The following is a 19,171-nucleotide window of genomic DNA, read 5'->3' as shown; positions in this document are numbered from 1 at the left end:
ATCATACCCTATATAATCATGAACTCCTTAAATAAAATTTAAAATAAAAAAGGGTTATTTTGTGCATAAAAAAATGCAGACTGAAAAAAGTAAATAACCTCAATTTACAAAAAGAAAAGTTGAAATACGGTCCAAAAAATTTGAGCATTATCTCAAACATATTTGCATTGACCTTTACGTGCTGGGAATTTTAAAGTAACGCAAAAAGTTGTAAAATTTAGAACATTGCCAAGTTTATAAAATGCCTGCAAAACACCTTAAGAAGACCACAACACATCACAGGTATTAGAGTTTTTAAAAAATTTTAAATAATGTAATAAATAGCTTCTGTGATTTCCCTGCATCTCTTCCTTTTTCTCTCATATGTAATCACTTTTTCAGTTAACGAGTCTAATGTCATCGGCTTCACAGCTGATTTATCTAAGCTTTTAATTGGTGTGCGGGGAGACGCTGACATGCGGGGTTTACAACATTCTTCATTTTGCAGCTGACGACTTTTTAGGTGGTGGAATAAATTTGTACTGCTATCTTTTTCTAATGACCGCCTTTTTTCGACTTCCTCGGCATGAAATCCAAACCACTGCCATATATTGCGTAGCTGAAACACCTGCTCTGGCCATATTTTGTTTGCTGGTTGCTGTAGTGTGCATGCCGCACAAAACATAATCCTTTTTGGAGGAGGGGCTTATGATGCATTCAAAGTGTGTGGAGAAAATAAAACTGTCAAATAGATGCAGGTGGCTTACTGTCATGTGAATTTGTACTCAATGGTTGCGATACAGTCATTTTAACTATTGTTTGTGGGGAAACTCAAAATTCTTTGAGTATATATTCGATATATTGCTCAGCTCTACGTTAAAGCATACTCACTGCAATATATTGATAATTTTTTTTTTTTTTTCAATTAAGTCAATTGAATATTTTGCTTTTTCCCCCCCCGTCTCCCTCCAAGGTGGTTTCCTGGTGACCCAGAGGATGTTGGACATGTTCAAACGGTCTACTGATCCTCCTGAGTACAACTACCTCTATCTGCTTCCAGCGGGTGTTTTTGTTGGAGGCTACGCTGCTGCTCTGCAGTCTGGATACAACATTGAACAGGTGCAGCAAGATGCTGATGCCACGTCTCCCTTTTCCCTTTGAACTCCCCCTCTCAAAAATAGTGAAAACAGACATTTGAGTGTATCCCTTTATTGATCCAGATGGTGCACAGGAATTTCCAGCTGAAATTATTGGATCTTTATTTTTCCCTTACAGATGATGTATTTGGGCTCTGGTCTGTGTTGTGTCGGTGCCCTTGCTGGTCTTTCCAACCAGACCACAGCTCGGCTGGGTAACGCACTGGGAATGATTGGAGTCGCAGGAGGGATTGCTGCCACTCTGGGTGCCCTTAAACCAAATCCTGAGCTCCTGGCACAGATGAGCGCAGCCATGGCTGTGGGTGGAACTGCTGGTAAGAGTGTTTTCCTTTACTTTAACAGGATAATCTGAGAGACTCTCAGGGAAAACCTGAATACTCGCAGAGCAGTGTTGCAGCAGATGGACGCAAGTTTTGTGTTGTTTTCCAAGCTTGGGAAAGTTACAAAGCAGGTGTGCAGAGAGTTTGTGATGTTTACATCAAACACAGCATGACTAACTCCAGCCAGATGCTGGAGGTCTGTCAGAAAAACCAGCATCAGTTATTACTCACTTTCTCTCTTCGCTTTGGGACAGTTGGAGCATTAAAATGCTAATTGTTCCAGTAACAAATCTGAAGACCAGACTAAACTATCTACGCAGATAATAATGCTCTTTACCAGATATAGCTTTGTTGAAAGGCTTCCTGCAGGACATGTGTGTCCACAAACACACTCATTGTAGAACAACAGAAACTATTCCCAAAGTGGGCCTCATCAGCAGCACCTGGCTCTTCCACAGGGCCCGTTTCCCAGCAGTGCTCTGAGTGTGCGTGCTCGTGATTCTCGTGGTTTTTATACCCAAGACCCCAAGGGGCATTCTGTTTTATTTATTCATCTTCTTTTTCTTTCTGTCTCCAGGTTTAGCCATCGCTAAGAAGATTGAGATCAGCGACTTGCCTCAGCTTGTTGCTGCGTTCCACAGCTTGGTCGGGCTGGCTGCTGTTCTCACCTGCGTGGCCGAATATATGATCGAGTACCCTCACTTTGCCACGGACCCCGCAGCCAACCTTACCAAAATAGTTGCTTACCTCGGCACTTACATTGGCGGGATCACTTTCAGCGGCTCTTTGGTGGCATACGGCAAACTGCAAGGTGAGAAAGAGAGACCAGTCGTTCGCAGCACTGTAACCATCTGAACCTATTCGCTGCTTAACCCCCACTTATGGAAATGATGTCTGTCACTACAGATCGGGATATAAATTTTTTTTTTTGATGCTCCACGGTACTTCATGGGTGAAGCTTATTAAAAACTAAATGCTTTGGCCTTTAGCTTTTTCTTGGTAATTCCAATGTGCTATGGGTAAATGTTAAACTTTAGAACTCCTTATAAATCTGAAAAAAATAAAAATAGGAATTAGTTCATCCATCTATGTATCTGGATGTGCATAATCAATCTTTGTCCATCTTCTGTTTGGTCTTTAATGCATCCATTTATTGATCACTAAATCCATTTATCAGTCATACATTTTGTCATCCCTACATTTTTCATCCCTTTTGTACTATTTGTCCATCCATTCTCCTCTCCATCTTTTTGTAGCTTCTTCTGTTTGTTTTTCTGTCCATTAATATGGGGCATTTTATTATGTATACTTTAAAAACTCCCTAAAAAAGGTTAAGAATTCTCTGACCTGGAAGCTGCAACGGCATGGAAAATTAAAATAACCTACATAGAAACCTGGCTTGAGATTAGGGTTGCTACTAACAATCATTTTGCTAATCAGTTAATCTGTCGATTATTTTTTTCAATTAATAATCTGATAGCAAAATTTCCTTGAAGAGTTTTTACAGAATTTAAACGAAGGGAAACTTGTACTCTTAAGAAGTTCTGTGTGGAGCATATTAATGGACTAAGAATTTTTTTTTTTTTTTGATATTTTAAAATTTTGTTATAATTTCTCCTCTAAATTGATTGCTCTGTCAGCTAAGGGCATGTTTTAAAGTCTCTATACTCCATATACTTGAATCTGATTGTTTCAGTCCTACTTGAGATTCTTCATCAGAGAATAGTTCCTTGTGACCACATGAATTACTTTCAACTGAATGTAGTAAAACCTCCCTTAGGTTACCTTGAGGAACTTGAGGGAGAACTCAAAACAAAACACATACAGTTGGTAGAGAATTTCCCCTGATCTCTTGAGTTGAGTATAATAATTGTAAATGAGAAATTCTCAGGGCACAAAGACTGCTCTAACCCACTAGGCCAGGGGCGGGCAATTCCAGTTCCTGGGGGCCGGTATCCTGCAACTTTTTGATCCATCCTTGGTCCATCACACCTGAATCAGATGGTTGAGTTACCTCCTCAGTAGGCAGTCAGTTCCTCCAGGGTCCTCTCAATCATCTAATGACTTGATTCAGGTGTGTTGATCCAAAGGCACATCTAAAAGTTGCAGGATACCGGCCCTCAGGGACTGGAATCTCCCACCCCTGCACGAGGCCACTGGTGCTAATTGGTGCCAATCCTTCTGATGTTGGCCCTGATGAGCAGATTAGAGGAGGCCTGTCATTGTTGTGGGCCATTTAGTCTTGCAGTCGTATCATTTATTATTACTTGCAGTAATGTAACCTCATTATTATGATTACATTTTAGTTTTATAGAAGGATTTTTGCTTTAATATATTTATATATAATGGTTAAATAGAAAATTTTATTTTATTGCATCATCATGATAAAAACACACTGGAGATTGGATTATCTGTTTTTTTTTTTATCGCTTTGTCCCTCTTGTTTTGTTTTTTTTTCTCAGGTATGCTAAACAGCGCTCCTTTGATGCTTCCTGGTCGCCACGCTCTCAATGCCACTCTCATGGCAGCTAGCGTCGGTGGTATGATTCCCTACATGCTGGATCCCAGCTACACCACAGGCATGACCTGCTTAGGATCAGTTTCCGCCCTCTCTGCTGTCATGGTATGCTTCACCAGTTTATTTCTTACCTCTCTTGTAGAGAAGAAAAATCCGGACATGAAGATGTTTAGGTTAAACTGTAAGAGTGCAGTTTGAACCCCAGTTATGACATCGTTTTTGGAGTCAGAGAAAATTTTTGCTGTGGTGGGGAAAAAAAGTTTTTACAGAAAAGAAGATGAACAACAAAAGTGGGTATTTTTAGTAGATGCAAATTTACAGGAAGCAGGCTGCCTGGGAATTTGGAGTGGAGCAGAGAGCTGGAAGTCACAGGCAAACAGATTCGACATGGTCCTGAGCAACTAATAAGATCTCAGCGCCTAAAGGTTTGAAAGGTTTTGAGCCTGTCTGATACATCAACAAGCAGAAGCTCCTAATGAAGGCTGGAACAACAAAAAGATTTTTTTAGCCGTTCTTTTTTTTTTTATCCATTGCCTATTTACCTAAGCAGCCTTGTATTGTTGAAAATGTTTGTAAGGATATTATTCATAAATTTGAATGAAATACAAAAAAACTATATATGTTGAGATGGTTTGAACAGAACATGGGTGCTACTATCCTGCAACTTTTTGATGCACCACATTTTTAACACACTTGAATGGCTGGCAAATGAGTGGCTCCTTTTCATGCCTCTGCTGAGCTAAATGAGGGGATTGAGCCTTTAGATTCAGGTGTTTTAGAAAAAACCTTTCGGACAGAGGCCCTCGACCACCGACTTTGGGCATGCCTGATAAGGCTATGTTCACAAAGCAGCCTGAAGTGACCCAAATCCATTTTTTTTTTTGCACATCTGGACCTGTATCTGATCTTTTCATGGCAGTCTGAATGACACAGATCTGATTTTTTTCAAATGCGACCTGTGGCTGAACGGCCAGGTCGCATTCTTCCGACCTAAAAAACATTAATATTTAACAAAGGTCCCTGTGGGACGATAATGCGGAGAGCAGTCTTTTTTCCCCAATCCTCTTGAAAAGATTGTTAATGCACTGGCTGAGGTTGGGAGAGATGCGCTCCAGCGCTACCATCCGTCTTTACTTCTGCAAACACAGAGCACGCTTGCTTTTAAAGTCATTTCATCCTCTACTGCTCATGAGGGACACTTATGTTGTATGAACGCAGTTCACACATGAGATCACATACAAATCGCATATATTTGGAAATGTGAACAACCGTGCAAAAGAATCGGATTTCACAAAAGAATCAGAAGTGAGAGTTAATACCTACCAACCAGTAACTATTAGGCTACGTTCACAATGCAGGCATTGAGGACTGGAATCGAAGTTTCTGGCTTTTTCTTTTGCTTAAGTTTTGCATTTTAATATGATACTTCTGAAAATTTTAGACTTTAGACCATGATTTATAGAAGAAATGAAGCAAATCCAGTGTTTTGCACATGTTGTTGCCTAATTCAGCAGCTGGAGTCTCGGTTTCATTTCATCCAGCAATAGGGATTATTGATTATTATATCAGTTTCTTTATCTTGTGGGCCTAATCAGTATTTCAAGTACAGTATTATGAATCATCTACTGTACAAATCTGTGTGCATGTGTGTGTTACACTAGTAACTAGTAAAAAAATACTCCTTGCATGTGGTCAGAAGGAACCATTTATGATGTCTGAACAGAAATTAATGAAACGCTCGGTTAGTTTTGGAAGAGCCGCTACTTTGGTTACGACAGTTGGCCCCTGTAAAACAGCAACTGTGCAGATGATAAAAGGACAAAGAGCATGTGCATCTAATTGTGAAAAATAGTTCCTTTGTTGGAATTTATATATTTTTTTTAAGAGGCAAAATTTAACAATATCAGATCACAAACCAGCTGGTTTTATTAGGAGAGTTCAGAGCAAATTTCTAGTTTTTTGTTATTCATGGCTTTTAAATATAAGGCAATGATAGATAGGAGGTATAGGATAGTAGACCCAAGTCAGAAACAGTTATGGTTTGGTAAGTAGTCCACTTTAACCTTTTTTGTGTGCCTGCTTAATTAATGATCAACAACCAAATCAATTTAAACACTAACATAAAACTCTATTATGTAGCTTATATAATTATATATATATATATATATATATATATATATATATATATAGGAATGATAAAATGATACCTCTCTTAGACAGGATTTGCCCATGCCAGTGTGATCCCACATTAAAGGTTGTAAAATCAATACCATGCAAGCACTTGAAGACTGTATATTTACATAGCATTTAAAATAGCTCCTAATTTTAATTTAAGATGCTATTGGTGAGCACACATAAGTAACTTGTAGCAATGATGTTTAGTATTTTTTTAAATCAAGGACGTTTCATTAAGCTACTTAAGGTAAGCATCCGAAAGACATCTTGGTTACCCGTCTTGTATGTGATAGCCAGAGGTGATCCTGTGGGTCTTTATCTTGTTTCTCTGCTTCCAGGATTAGCAGACTAAAAACATCTAAATGTGCCTTGTGGTCTCTGCCTGTGTGCTTTATCAGTGGCCTCCAAATGTTGGCTCACAAGCCACATATTGAGTTAGCTTAAGCTCTTTCACCATGTCTTGATTTTCTTTTCTCAAACAGCAAAGTAATTTATGGTAATGTATGTTTTGTGGTTCCTATAACTGGAAGATCTCCAAGTGTCTGACTTGTATCTCTGCACCAGCAATATGCCTGCAACCTGAAACAGTGTCGCTGTTGCAGAAGAGCAAAGTTCATTTCCAACAAGTTTCATTAGGCAGTAGTTAGGCTGCAGTAGGAGCCTAGAAGGAAAAAAAACGTATCAAGTTTTGACCTTCTTTAGTTCCCTCCCTCCCTCCTTTCTTTGATTAAAATACATTAAAAGAAATACTGTTGTCTGTCATTTTATTCTAGTTTTGTTCCAAAAACACCCCTTTTGGTAAATCGTTTTATTCTCTCTCCTCTCCTGCAGGGTGTTACTCTGACAGCAGCTATTGGAGGAGCCGACATGCCAGTGGTCATTACTGTACTCAACAGTTACTCCGGCTGGGCCCTGTGCGCTGAGGGCTTCCTGCTAAACAACAACCTGCTTACCATCGTTGGAGCTCTCATTGGCTCATCTGGAGCCATTCTGTCATATATTATGTGTGTGGTAAGTTGTTTGAATTTGCATCGTCAAACAAACTAACTTAATTCATAAGATTTTGTCTTACTATTTTCAATAATTATATTACCAATGTGAAAAATACAGACATAAAAGAAAAAAAACTAAGTTTGTTTATAATTATTTGGTAAGGGTACCGCCATGTTGCAATACTCCAAGCGGTGAGATCACGGGTTTGTCAATGCTATCACTAAAACCAGCTATACTTCAAAACCATAAAACACTGAAGAAAAAAATGGTTTGATGGGAGAAGAAGCTGAAAAGACACCAAAGCATCAGCAACAACCAGCCATAAAGACAGGGTGTAAAAGCGCGCTAAGCAGGCAGAGCAGAGTTTAGTTCCAGCAGTGCCCTTAGTTCCCCAACTTAATCATTACTTGAGCCTTTTATTAAATACAGTTTTTATAACTCAAGAAGCAGCCATCAGGAACAATATAAATGCAATATAGGGTCCCTTATTCACAGGCTACCACAGCAGGTCTAAACCTCTAGAGAAATCGTCTATTTCTTACCATGATTCCTCACTTCCAAGGCAGGCAGTCAGCTTATCTGTGTTCTCCTTCACTATCCTGCGGACTTTATTCTTGAAATGTGTTTATCGGTTGCTCCAGTTTTTCTACTTGGACCTTCAGCGTCACCATGGCCATCTCCAAAACTTCCACCTCTCTGCACATTAACCTAGCAAACATTGGTTAAATACAATTACAACTCAACCAACTAGTCAAGGTTAGCCTCCTGACCGCAGATTGGCTCCATCACTTTTTATCGGTAAACAGCAGCCCCACCAGGTAGCGTTGACACCCCGCTCTGCCCAAATTTCACGCACTGGTGTCAGAAATCCACCATAGCTCATCCATATGGAGTGCTATTAGTCTGCGCATCCTATCTTTTTGTCAAGTGCATGTGCGTACAGATTGCACATTACAGGTTGCAGATAGACAACACTATATGGGTGCAGGAACGACTCTTTACCACTTTAAATAAAAGCCTGTTTAGACTGCTTTTAATCAACATATTTTCTTTGCCTTCTCATGATATTTAAGGTGAATTTTATAAGGGCAGGAAAAAGTAAATATTCCTGTCTCTTCAGGCCATGAATCGTTCACTTGCTAATGTGATCCTTGGAGGTTACGGCACATCCTCCACTGGTACAGGAAAGCCCATGGAGATCACAGGGACACACACAGAGGTCAACGTGGAGCAGACTGTCGACATGATTAAAGAGGCTCAGAGCATAATCATCACTCCAGGTAAAACACACAGGGGTCTGGTACATGAGTGGAAAAACACGATGCTTTGACCTTTCTGTTCACCTTTCCTTCCAGGGTTAAGCAAAGATTGTTTTTTCTTTAATCTCCCTTTCTCTAATTTTGTATCACAACTATTATTAAGAAAACGTGGCTGTAGTTGATTTGTCAGGCTTGATGCAATGGATTCAAACACAACTTTGTTTCGAATTTTTCCTATATTTAGGTTGACGAAGGAATGTGTGACAGCCTTCCACAGTCTTAGCTTTAAAGTGGCTGTTTCATGTATTATTGGGTGGCCCAGAAAAAAACCAAAACATTTCAGTCCTTTCCATAAGAATGTTGTGATGCCGTCCCGTTCCAAAGAGCTGCCTTGATCGCATGGGTACATGTAAACACAGACTAAAAGCACCTATTCTCCAAATTGGCCATTCCAGTCATAGAGCACAGTACCAATTTACAAAAAAACTTCAGAGGAAATCACAGTAATTTACAAGAATTGCAAAATTACAGCACTCCCGTGGCCCAGTAGCAGAGAATCGAGGCATCAAATGTAGGTTAAGTTATTCAGCTTTCCACTCTAAAAATATCTGAACAAAAACAAAGTTCAAGCTTAAAGTAAAAACAAATAATAAAGATAAAAATGACTGACTCAAACCTGATAAAGGGGATTAAAATAAAACAATATATATATATATATATTTTGTTTGTTTGTTTTTTTCTTCATAAATCAAAAACCAACAAACATGCTGGGTGACCAAATAGCTAATTTTAAACTAAATCCCATTTTCATATAATGCAAAAGCATGCCCAAATATCATCCTGCAACTAATAAGTCGAATGTGTTTTGTGAGACATTTCAATTTATTTAAAATATCCAATCTGGATTAAAATGATAAAACAAAAATTTAAAATAGGAAAGGTTAAAAAAATAAATTCAGTCCGACTCAAATGTGTACCCTCTAACACGTGTAGTGTTGCATTATAAACATTTGGAATACAACAGTACCTGCTGGAAACGATACCATAAATAGCTAATACTTGCCTGTGCTCTGCCTAATAGTGTTGCATCATTATGCTGTGCCAGCTTTTAGTCATTGCCCGTGTTTCCATTCAAACCGTTCTTCCTAATTGGAGCCGTCACAGTCGCTTTGGCTGATTGACGTCTGTGGAAACACTTAAGGCCCTGTTTGATAAACAGAAGTGTTTTTCTGGCTTTTGTCTGAACCATCTCTTCATGGTCTGGAACCATGTGTTTTCCTTTACGCAAGAAAACCCGTGAGAATATTGGCAGCAAAACTGGCAAAAGAAATACCGTAAAGAGAGGTAAGAAAGTGAGAAATAGTTTGGTTGGAAGACGGATAAGTGTGTTTTTATAGAGGTTTTTGCGGCACGTCGTCTTGACTGATGTGTTGTAACAGGACAGCTTTGGACTGCCTGTTGTGGCAAGGCTTGTAAACATCACTGAACCATTTGACGCATGTTTGTGTGCGAGATAAAAATCTAACACCATACACCTGTGTTAAAATTTTCCAAAAGCGGAGCATCCATTTTTTTTTTTTTTACTTATCTATTTATTTTATGATTTGAGAAGAAAACAATGTTTACATCACATTTACAGCATAATCCCTAACAAAATCAAAACATTGTTTTGTTTTTGTTGCTCCGGTACTAAATATGGTTGCACATAATAACAGCGAGGGGGAAAAAAAATGTTATTGTCCACTGAAATCTCCCTGTAGGAATCACTACAGCAGTGCTGCTTATGCAATTATATAGAGACAAATGGGGCTAATTAGACTATTTGTTATTATTAATTAAAAAAAAAAAACATCCAAGAGAAATTGAATAATTACTAACAAACAGAATAAACTCCTTGTTACAACTTAAAAAAAAATTATTTAGGAATGCAGGATCAGCTAAATGAGATCTTGATGGTCTGATTGAATTATACTTATGTTTTGTGTAATGTTTAATTTTCTTCTGGCTACAGGGAAACTTAAAGACATTTAGCAACTCCTTTATGTGATAAAATAAAATCCTCTGTACCTGCAGGATGAAAGTTGGCTTTTTTTGCTTTAATGTTTTAGTTTTTTTAAGGTTTCAACTTAAATGGAGCAAATGATCACCATGTAATTCCTATTCAACGGCATGTTTCAGAGGCAACTTGACATCGGCGATGCGAAGGATGTGTATCAAGCGCCTAATTGGTGCTTCGGACCTACAGAGAGAAGCAGCACTGTAAACATTGGATTGATTGAGCTAAGCGAAATTTTGCAGAAGCTAAATAATCCTGAACTTCTCCCCTAATGTGCATTATCTTAACCAGTTAAGGAACCGGATTTTGTTTCAGAGTGGAGTTAAGTAGTGTATTGGATACAAATCTTTTCACTCAAAGTCCCCAGAGCCGGTTGATCCGTCCTCCTGCAGCGGCAGAGCACATCCTAGAACAGGTGATAATACTAAGCGAAACTGGAGCGGACCTAGTGAGGCTCACGCTGTTGTTTGGCTTTCAAATCCCCACATAGTTGCGTTACTTGCTCTCAGCCATAGTAAGTTAGACACAAATACAGTAACCAGTGTTGCACCATATACTGTGCCCCTTCATAAATTGTGACCCATGGGCCCAGAACACCAATAACCAGATAGACTCTCCTCCTTTTTGATTATGCTTTGATGTTAGCAGGCAGGAATTTCACTGTGATGTCTGCATAATGTCAAGTGACTAACACCAGGCGACTGGAGCAGAAATTTTTGTTCAGTGTAAACTCACCTCTAAATATTCACAAATCTCTGAAACAGGTTTAACAATTAACTCATTTCTCCCTTGTTTTGTTTTAAAATATTTTAGGTTATGGACTTTGTGCTGCAAAGGCCCAATACCCAATCGCTGAGCTGGTAAAGATGCTTGCAGAGGCTGGAAAGAAAGTCAGGTAAGATTGAGATTAACTTGGTCTCAATCCACAGCTGGCTTAAAGCAGCGTCATCTTTAGCTGTGCATGTTCAAACCTTTTTGGACTGTTGTAACATAAGCACAACCAGAAGATATCAAGCTTATTTATTTATTTATTTATTTATTTGAATAGGGACAAAGCACATTAATGAACATCAGTACAAAAACAAATGTAATAAATATGCTGGATTATAGCTACAAAGCTAGTTTTCATCCGCAGTCCCTAGGCAGGCAAATACATAAGAAAGAACATATAATATACAATATAAGCATCACAAGGAAATGTTAACAGTTTAGTGGTCACATGACTGGTTTGTTTTCATTTGTAGTTTGAGTTGAGCTCTAAAGCTGATCAGTGTAGGGCTCTCCCGTATGTGCAGATATCTGATGTGGTGTGAAAGAAATGTTCAATCCAAAAGTGAAAAATATTTCCGGACTAACGGGTGAATCTTAAAGAAAGCAGATGTTTGCAGTGTAAACATTACAAATTCAAAGGGTAAATGTAGGAAATCCTGCCATTAAACCAGGTTTTTTAGTGCTGACTGGTGCCACCTTTTGTTGAAAATAGATCTCCATTATGCGTAGAAGCAAATTTACACAAATGTTTGTTGTGCACATTTTTAAGCAAACTATTGTTCCAGTTAACGATCCATTATTAACTGAACATAAAAAACTTGGAACAACCATACTTTAGACCTTTAGTAGCTTACCTTGTCTATAGCAGGGATCTTAATTTCCAGTCTTTAACATCCTGTGTCTTAAACCTTTGAAATGTTTCAACACACATGATCAGGTCAATAGCATTGCTGATGAGAACTTGGCTCATTCCAAATTGGGCAAATTCTAGCCCCCACTTCTATTCTGAGCTCCTATTCCTTCACCTTTCTGGGGTCAACATTGGGGACACAGTGTAGGGTCGGAAAAGAACTCCATACTGCTTTGCTGAAACCAGACGGACTTCAGCCTCATGGATGTCTGGAAAAAAAGAACTATAAAACAAAAGTTACTCAAATGTACAGAGCGACCGAAGCTCCATTATAAAACCCAAAACATGCAGGTGTGCATTTGCAGTTCACATAGTCACAAAACAATGTATTGTTGTTGGACTACATCATGTCACACAAAGGATTGTGGGCAACCATATAACTCCTGTGTGGCTGATAGGAATATAGAGAGGTCCCTATACTAATTTAATTATCAATGGGAAGCATATTCCCTCCTTTTCTTACCTTCCTTCTTGCCAGCCCAATTTAGATGGCACTCATCAGGGCCACTGCTTACACACTTCTACTTTGGCTTAAATTTCCTTACCCTTCTGTTTTTTCAATGGCCTTTTTGTAACATTTATGTCTGATAAATTTGAAACTAAACTATTGGCCATAAAATTCAGTATTAATGTAAACGAATGTCAATGATCTATAAGTTTTACTTTTGTAATTTTAATTAGTGGAATAAATTAACTTTTTATTGATAATGTCATTTATTGATTATCCTTTCTAAAAGATAGTCTGAACTGAACTGACAGTTCTAATGGGGCCTTCAGTAGTTTGCAAGTCCCCTGGGCTTTGATTAAATCTGTGCTTAACAAAGAGGTCCTTTTGACCTACTTAAAGTTGGAAAAGAGGGACAGAAAAAGTCTAGATTTTCTGTTGAAAATTGACTTTCCAGGTGAATATATTTGAATGGAAAAATGATATAAATGTGTGCATTTTAATACAGGTAAGAAAGGATGTCACTGCTCTCATTTGGTTGATAAGAACTGGGGTTGCATGTAGAGACCAGTGTGTGTTTGTAAAGAAGGAAATGCTAACGAGGGACAGAAAAAGGTACAGCGGAACCTCGTTTAATTTTCCTGCCTCTGCCGTTTGATCCCGGCTGGTGCAGCTGCTGCTGCTTAGAGCATTTGTGCCTGATTAGAGGAAAAGTGGGTGGTCAAAGAAAAGAGGAGAAAACATTCAGTTTTTTTTTTCTTCTGTTTTGTCTTCTTACTCTGTTTTCCTAATTTATACTTTTATTCCCAACAGCCTGTATAATCGCTTGTGTCTTTCTTCTGTCTTAAGCAATCCCCCTTTCTGATGTTACTGGTTAGGTTCAGCAGTAACAACACAAAATGCTAATTCTTCTCTTTAAGATCAAAGCTTCACTTTCTTTTCCACAAATCCCTGTCCATAATGCACACAGATTAACTTGTTTGCCAGAAAGTAAGTTCGACGAAGAGAACAAGGAGCCTGCTGCTAATGATCTAAACTGATTACATGTCATGGTTAATTGAGTTTGAGAGCTGTGCACAAGTTACAAACAAAGAGAGCACACTAAATAGATGATGTCTGTGGAGGAGGGCTGGGGGAGTTGGATGTAAACAAATGGTGGTTACAAATATCTTTCAGCTCAATTTGTCAATAAATTCTTTAGTTTTTTTGTTTTTTCGGGTGCCTTACTCCTTCTCTGTTCAATAGGTTTATTGTGATTAATCTTTGTCCGCCACTGACACCATTCCACTCCTTTGGTCCTATTGTTTTTGTAAAGGAAGGATTTTCTGCAAAGTAAGGACCTAAAGTCTGTTTTTTTTTTTTGCAGGTTTGGTATTCACCCTGTCGCCGGCCGTATGCCCGGACAGCTCAACGTGCTGCTGGCTGAAGCAGGCGTCCCCTATGACATTGTCCTGGAAATGGAGGAAATCAACGAGGACTTCCCTGGTGAGTCGGGTTATGACTGCTGTGATACCTTTTAGTTTAGCATTTCAATGAAAAAGTAAGTAGTACATATACATTTATTTTATTTCTTATTTATTTAATCAGGACAGAGTACATTAATGAACAATCTTATACTTCTGTACAGATTGTAAATGATCCAGATTATAGCATATTTACATCTAATATACATCTGTCGTCCTGAGGCAGTAAGACAAAACAACACAAGATCACAAAATACTATATCAGTCAAAACACAGACACATGTTCAGACAAAGACATTACAACAAATGATGATGATTGTTTAACTTATAGCACTAATGACAAATTTACCAAGACATGACCATTTGGACTATTTTGGAATTTTGACATTTTATTTGAAATGTTATATCCCCCTGCTTTCAGAGTTGAATCTATCCATAAAAAGTTGTTTATTTCATAAATATTTTCAAAAATGTTTTCGTCCCTCTCCTTTTAGTCTTACTTGTTTGTGTACTTTAAGTCATTACCTCCTGTATTTATCCTTTCTCCCTGATATGGTTCTTCCTTTCTATCTTTCTCATGTTTTCCTATGTCATCCCTTCTTTTTATACTTCATGGGTTATGATCCCTCTCCTTTTGCTCATCATGTCTGTCTTTTCTACTGTGATTTTGTTACTTTCTTAATTCATTTGTACATAATTTCTCTACTGTGTTCCTCCTTCTTAACCTCCATTTTGTTCTCACCTTTTTCTTTCTTTTGTTCATTTTCAGCTCCTTTCCTTTTTTCTCCCTTGTGTCCTTTCTATTATTATTCTATAATTGACTCCTAACTTTAATCTTTCTTTGATTTCTTCTTCCATCCATCCTAGCTTTTTCTAGTAAAAAAAATAAAATAAAAAAAATAAGGTGAACATCTATAATGTTCGTTTGTTTGCTTACCTCCTTTTAAAAATGGAGATGCAGTGACTCCACCTGCTTAAATGATCCTGCTCTTCTCAATCTAATCAGATGCATCTGAGTTTAATTTCACCTTCTCCTCGTAAAAAGTATGTAAATTATCTGTCATTTTTAAGCTGTTTTATGGCAACCTAATCCAACATTTACAAGACATGTACAGTAAATATAAAAAGCAGCACTACAGGTGTGGAACACATGGTCCTTTTAACCTTTGATATGTTCCATGTGCAAACAGAAACTGACCTGGTTCTGGTGATCGGTGCCAACGACACAGTGAACTCTGCCGCCCAAGAAGACCCCAACTCCATTATTGCTGGCATGCCCGTCCTGGAGGTCTGGAAAGCGAAACAGGTGAGACATCTGTTATGGGCGTGATAATGAGATCTGTCTCAAACCCCAGAGAGATGACAAGAGGGAAGTTTTATTGGTGAATCGTCTGCATCTGCGGGCCATCATTGTTATGAATGCAGGTGCACTTTCATGCTGATCCTATTATAACAGTTTGTCCTTGTGAAATGACAGCATGCAGAGCATCCCATTGGTGTGAAGCGAAGAGCTGGAATTCATTCTTCAGTTTTTTCCATAAACATTCGCTCTGGAGATATGAAAGAAAAATTATAGCTTAAAGTAAAATGGCTCAAGTGTGGATTTGAATAGTTAAAGCATGGTGGCGTTATGATTGTCCTAAAATTAAAAGGTTTCTGGTTACCTTTAAATTGTTTTTAAAACGTTTTTCCCTAATGATCATCATCTTGGTGTTTTTTCCCTGAAGGTCATCGTGATGAAGAGATCCCTGGGTGTTGGATACGCAGCAGTGGACAACCCCATCTTTTACAAACCCAACACTGCAATGTTGCTTGGCGACGCCAAGAAAACATGCGACGCTCTGCAGGCTAAAGTCCGTGAGACTCAGAGCCAGTAATGTGACCCCCGTATTGGAGACACCTCCACCTTAGAGCACAAAGAGGAAAGATTTGAAAATTCATCTCTGTACAGCTGTAACTTCACCAACCTAGTAAAAATATAACCGAGATGAGCTTTTTTTTTTGGCATCCCCCTTCCTGTGATCTAAAAATAAATAAATGTACAGGTACTGTATGTTTCTAACTCATGTAACAATGCATCTTTTATTTTTTAGATCGGAAAGGAAGGCTGCGTTATAATGGGTGTCTGTGTGACCAAGACTCATCTTGTGATGTAAAATAAATACATTCAGGAAATTAGATACACATAAATCTTAGGTATGATCAGTTTCACTCTTGATATTTTTAGAAAATAGTTGAGCAAAAAAAAAAAAAAGCAAAAAATCTGATGAATTTGACTGAAAAAGTAAGGAATGCTCCAGCTCTTTACTCTAAAAGGTTTTCATTTCCTCTTCTCTCCACAGTTTAAGTTTAGTACTTTCATGTCCCCTTCCATTTCATTCACCTGTTAAAAAAACAAAACAAACAATAGTATAAACATGAAAAAAAAAAAATTGTACTTTGTCTTGAAGTTTAGGAAAGTATCTGCTTAAATGCTTTGCTCTTTAATGTTTGGCTCCAAAATGAAATCAGACCATAAATAAAAAGTTAAAAACCCTCCTCTGAGCCTTTTAGGGAACTGTCTTGCTCTTGCAAACACTCGTCGCTCACATTAGCTGAAAGGATTTTTGTTATGTTTTGCCACTCAGTGCTTTCCATCATTCTGTCGTGTTCAGATATTACGGTAGATAAAGGTTTTTTTTAAGTCGAAGTGACTCAGCCACTCCAGAGAGCCTTCTTATTACTGCCCCATAGAAAAAATGAAGGATCACACTTTGAAATCGGGGCTATTTGTTAACCTGTTGCATCCAAATTTAAACAACTGGTTAAATTATTGCTACACAAAGAACCGTTTGTCTTTTTGTTGATTAAACATCTGCTTAATGTGCCAATTTAATACGGATATATTCTCAGATGCAGACACACGAGAATTGGCTTCTTTTTAACCGCTAGAGTATTTCAACAGAGATTAATCCCTGTAGTATTATTTTACTCCAATCATTTTTCCAGATTGTACATTGTTCATTTTTCAAATTCAAACCCTAAAGAAGTACTTTAGGACATCAATGACCATAGTTTTGTCTTGGGACCATGACATCTATCCTACCTCTCCATAAAATGACCAACGCCTCTCTGTAAGACATGCAATTTGTGTAACTAAGTCTTTAACATAATCAGACCCATTATTTTCTAATCATTCTGTTCAACAGATAGGCTCCTAAAGTTCCAAAAAAAATCAGGACCAATATTCTTCTCGTTTTTTTTCTTTGCATTTTCAGACCTCATTTTGTTTTTGTTTTTTTGCAACTGAATTGAGTGATGAGGCTGTAGCATTGTAAGATGTACAGGCAAATAGCCTTTAGAACCATTCACACCTGTAGACTGTTGCCATGTTTGAACAAATATTAGTAACAAGAAGATGAAGTAAATCTGTTATTTTCTAAGAGCGCTTCATATTTAGAACAACTTTGGGATTTGGAAGAAGAATGTTTCAATGTACCATCTTAAGAGGATGAGATGTACTGTGAATCTGTTTTTTCCCCTCTTTTGTTTGTCATGGAACAGTTCCTTCCCTAATAAAGCTGTATTTACTCTAAAGGTCTCTTGAAGGTGTTATCTCTTATCTCGACTTTCCCTATGTTTAATGTGAAGCTGTTAACAGCTTCCTGAACAAGGTTTGCTTTGAGGTTGAGTTTATTGCTTTAAGCCTGGATTTGTGTAGCCCAGCTGAGATGTTAAATATTTGCCACATATAGCTGGATTAACATGGTTTAGGGGTAGGAATTCTGTCCACACATTAAGTAAACTGAAAGCCATGTATCAGCTTTCCACATCTAGACTGACACTTTTAATCTATGTGAACTACTGATTAGCTGAATGAAAGTAGCTCCATAAATAAGGTTTTCATGATTAATTCCCACCTGTGGCTTTTAATATGAAAGTTTCGCCACAGGTTCCCCATTGAGTTTAGGTCTGAACTTTGACTAGGCCCTTAAATATACACTGAGCTAAAACCTTCCCTTTTTTTTTCTGGCTGTATGAGTAGGATTGCCATACTGAAAGATGAACCTGCAGCCCGTGGTTTTACACATCCTCCTTGTTTGTATACTTTGTGCCAGGGCAATTAATTAATCTGCAGATCTCAACTCTCAGAGGCACTTAGATTTGGTCACATTACATTTAACAGGAGTAAGAGACTGTCACTCCGGCCCTTTAGGTGGTTATAAAGGTTCACTGCAACACCAAATAAAGGAGGGTTGCAGCTTGCATGCAGAACCATGCATTCCAGTAGTCAGCACTTTTCCACACAGCACTAAGGTCCTGCTACAATGGACCATAGACATGCAAGCTTTCCATGCAATGAAACCCTGGAGAGAACAATTGCATGTTTTTGGTTAGTGCAAAATAAAATAAAAATAATATTAATTTTGGTTTTAAAAAATGCAATTTTATTTTGATTCAGTCCTAGTGCAACCAACCTGATTCAGCCTCTTGTTTGGCTGAACAACTTTCTTTAGGTTTAGAGATTTGAAGAGTTAACATCAAACAATACATTTAAGTTTAGGATATTGTTTATCAATCGAACCTGCTTTAAATATTTTAATTTTATCCCTGATCTGTCTTGTTGGTATTTATGATACTGTTGGTTTACTTATGGTCACTGAGGCTGCTTTCCCACTGAAAGTTGCTGGTTAACCTGCGACTGGCACAGACGGAGTCAGACACGACTGGCTCAATGTTGTAACGTGTTGCACTCGAGGGCATCACGGAAATTAGTGGGTTGACCTTGGTTTGGTTTTCTGTTTGCCGATCAGAGCCAAGTCCTTTAAAGGCTGTTTAACCCGCATTGCTTGCCGAGTCATTTGACACGGGTCAGTAGACCATTCCCACTGCCACTAAAAGCCAAATGTTTGCTGGTATGCATTTCCTTTAGTTTCTTGTAAAAAAAAGTTTAAACACCAAAAGTGTGTTCATTTCATAAGTGCTCTTTTTAAAGTACTCAAAAGAGAGGAAAACATTTCTTTAGACCCTAAGATGGTTTTTACAACTCAGAAAATCTACACTTTTAGCTGAGACCATAAAGTTAAACCTGTTTAAGGCCCTGAGAAATTCCTGCAGGCTGTCAATATTTTTTTCTGAAGTGTTT

At 38.1% G+C, this 19,171-nt stretch overlaps 1 protein-coding gene across 3 annotated transcripts in view; it reads left to right on the top strand.

Moving 5' to 3' along the window:
- nnt (nicotinamide nucleotide transhydrogenase) overlaps positions 1 to 16,433 on the top strand; it is a 37,624-nt gene extending 21,191 nt beyond the window's left edge. For 2 of the 3 annotated variants that reach the window (XM_015382771.1, XM_015382772.1), the window contains exons 13-22: positions 953 to 1,098; positions 1,255 to 1,450; positions 2,034 to 2,267; positions 3,919 to 4,079; positions 6,981 to 7,160; positions 8,263 to 8,422; positions 11,271 to 11,352; positions 13,950 to 14,068; positions 15,237 to 15,352; positions 15,774 to 15,923. In XM_015382771.1, the coding sequence (XP_015238257.1) occupies positions 953 to 1,098; positions 1,255 to 1,450; positions 2,034 to 2,267; positions 3,919 to 4,079; positions 6,981 to 7,160; positions 8,263 to 8,422; positions 11,271 to 11,352; positions 13,950 to 14,068; positions 15,237 to 15,352; positions 15,774 to 15,923 (1,544 nt within the window). Of the gene's footprint in view, positions 1 to 952; positions 1,099 to 1,254; positions 1,451 to 2,033; positions 2,268 to 3,918; positions 4,080 to 6,980; positions 7,161 to 8,262; positions 8,423 to 11,270; positions 11,353 to 13,949; positions 14,069 to 15,236; positions 15,353 to 15,773 lie in introns of all 3 variants that reach the window. The other variant, XM_015382773.1, reaches the window with a different exon arrangement.
- Positions 16,434 to 19,171: the final 2,738 nt, after the last annotated feature.

The sequence above is a fragment of the Cyprinodon variegatus genome, unplaced genomic scaffold (assembly GCF_000732505.1).
Source record: "Cyprinodon variegatus isolate N-32 unplaced genomic scaffold, C_variegatus-1.0 Scaffold266, whole genome shotgun sequence".
In the NCBI taxonomy this organism is placed as follows: domain Eukaryota; kingdom Metazoa; phylum Chordata; class Actinopteri; order Cyprinodontiformes; family Cyprinodontidae; genus Cyprinodon; species Cyprinodon variegatus.
This window is presented reverse-complemented; position numbering and strand designations above follow the sequence as displayed.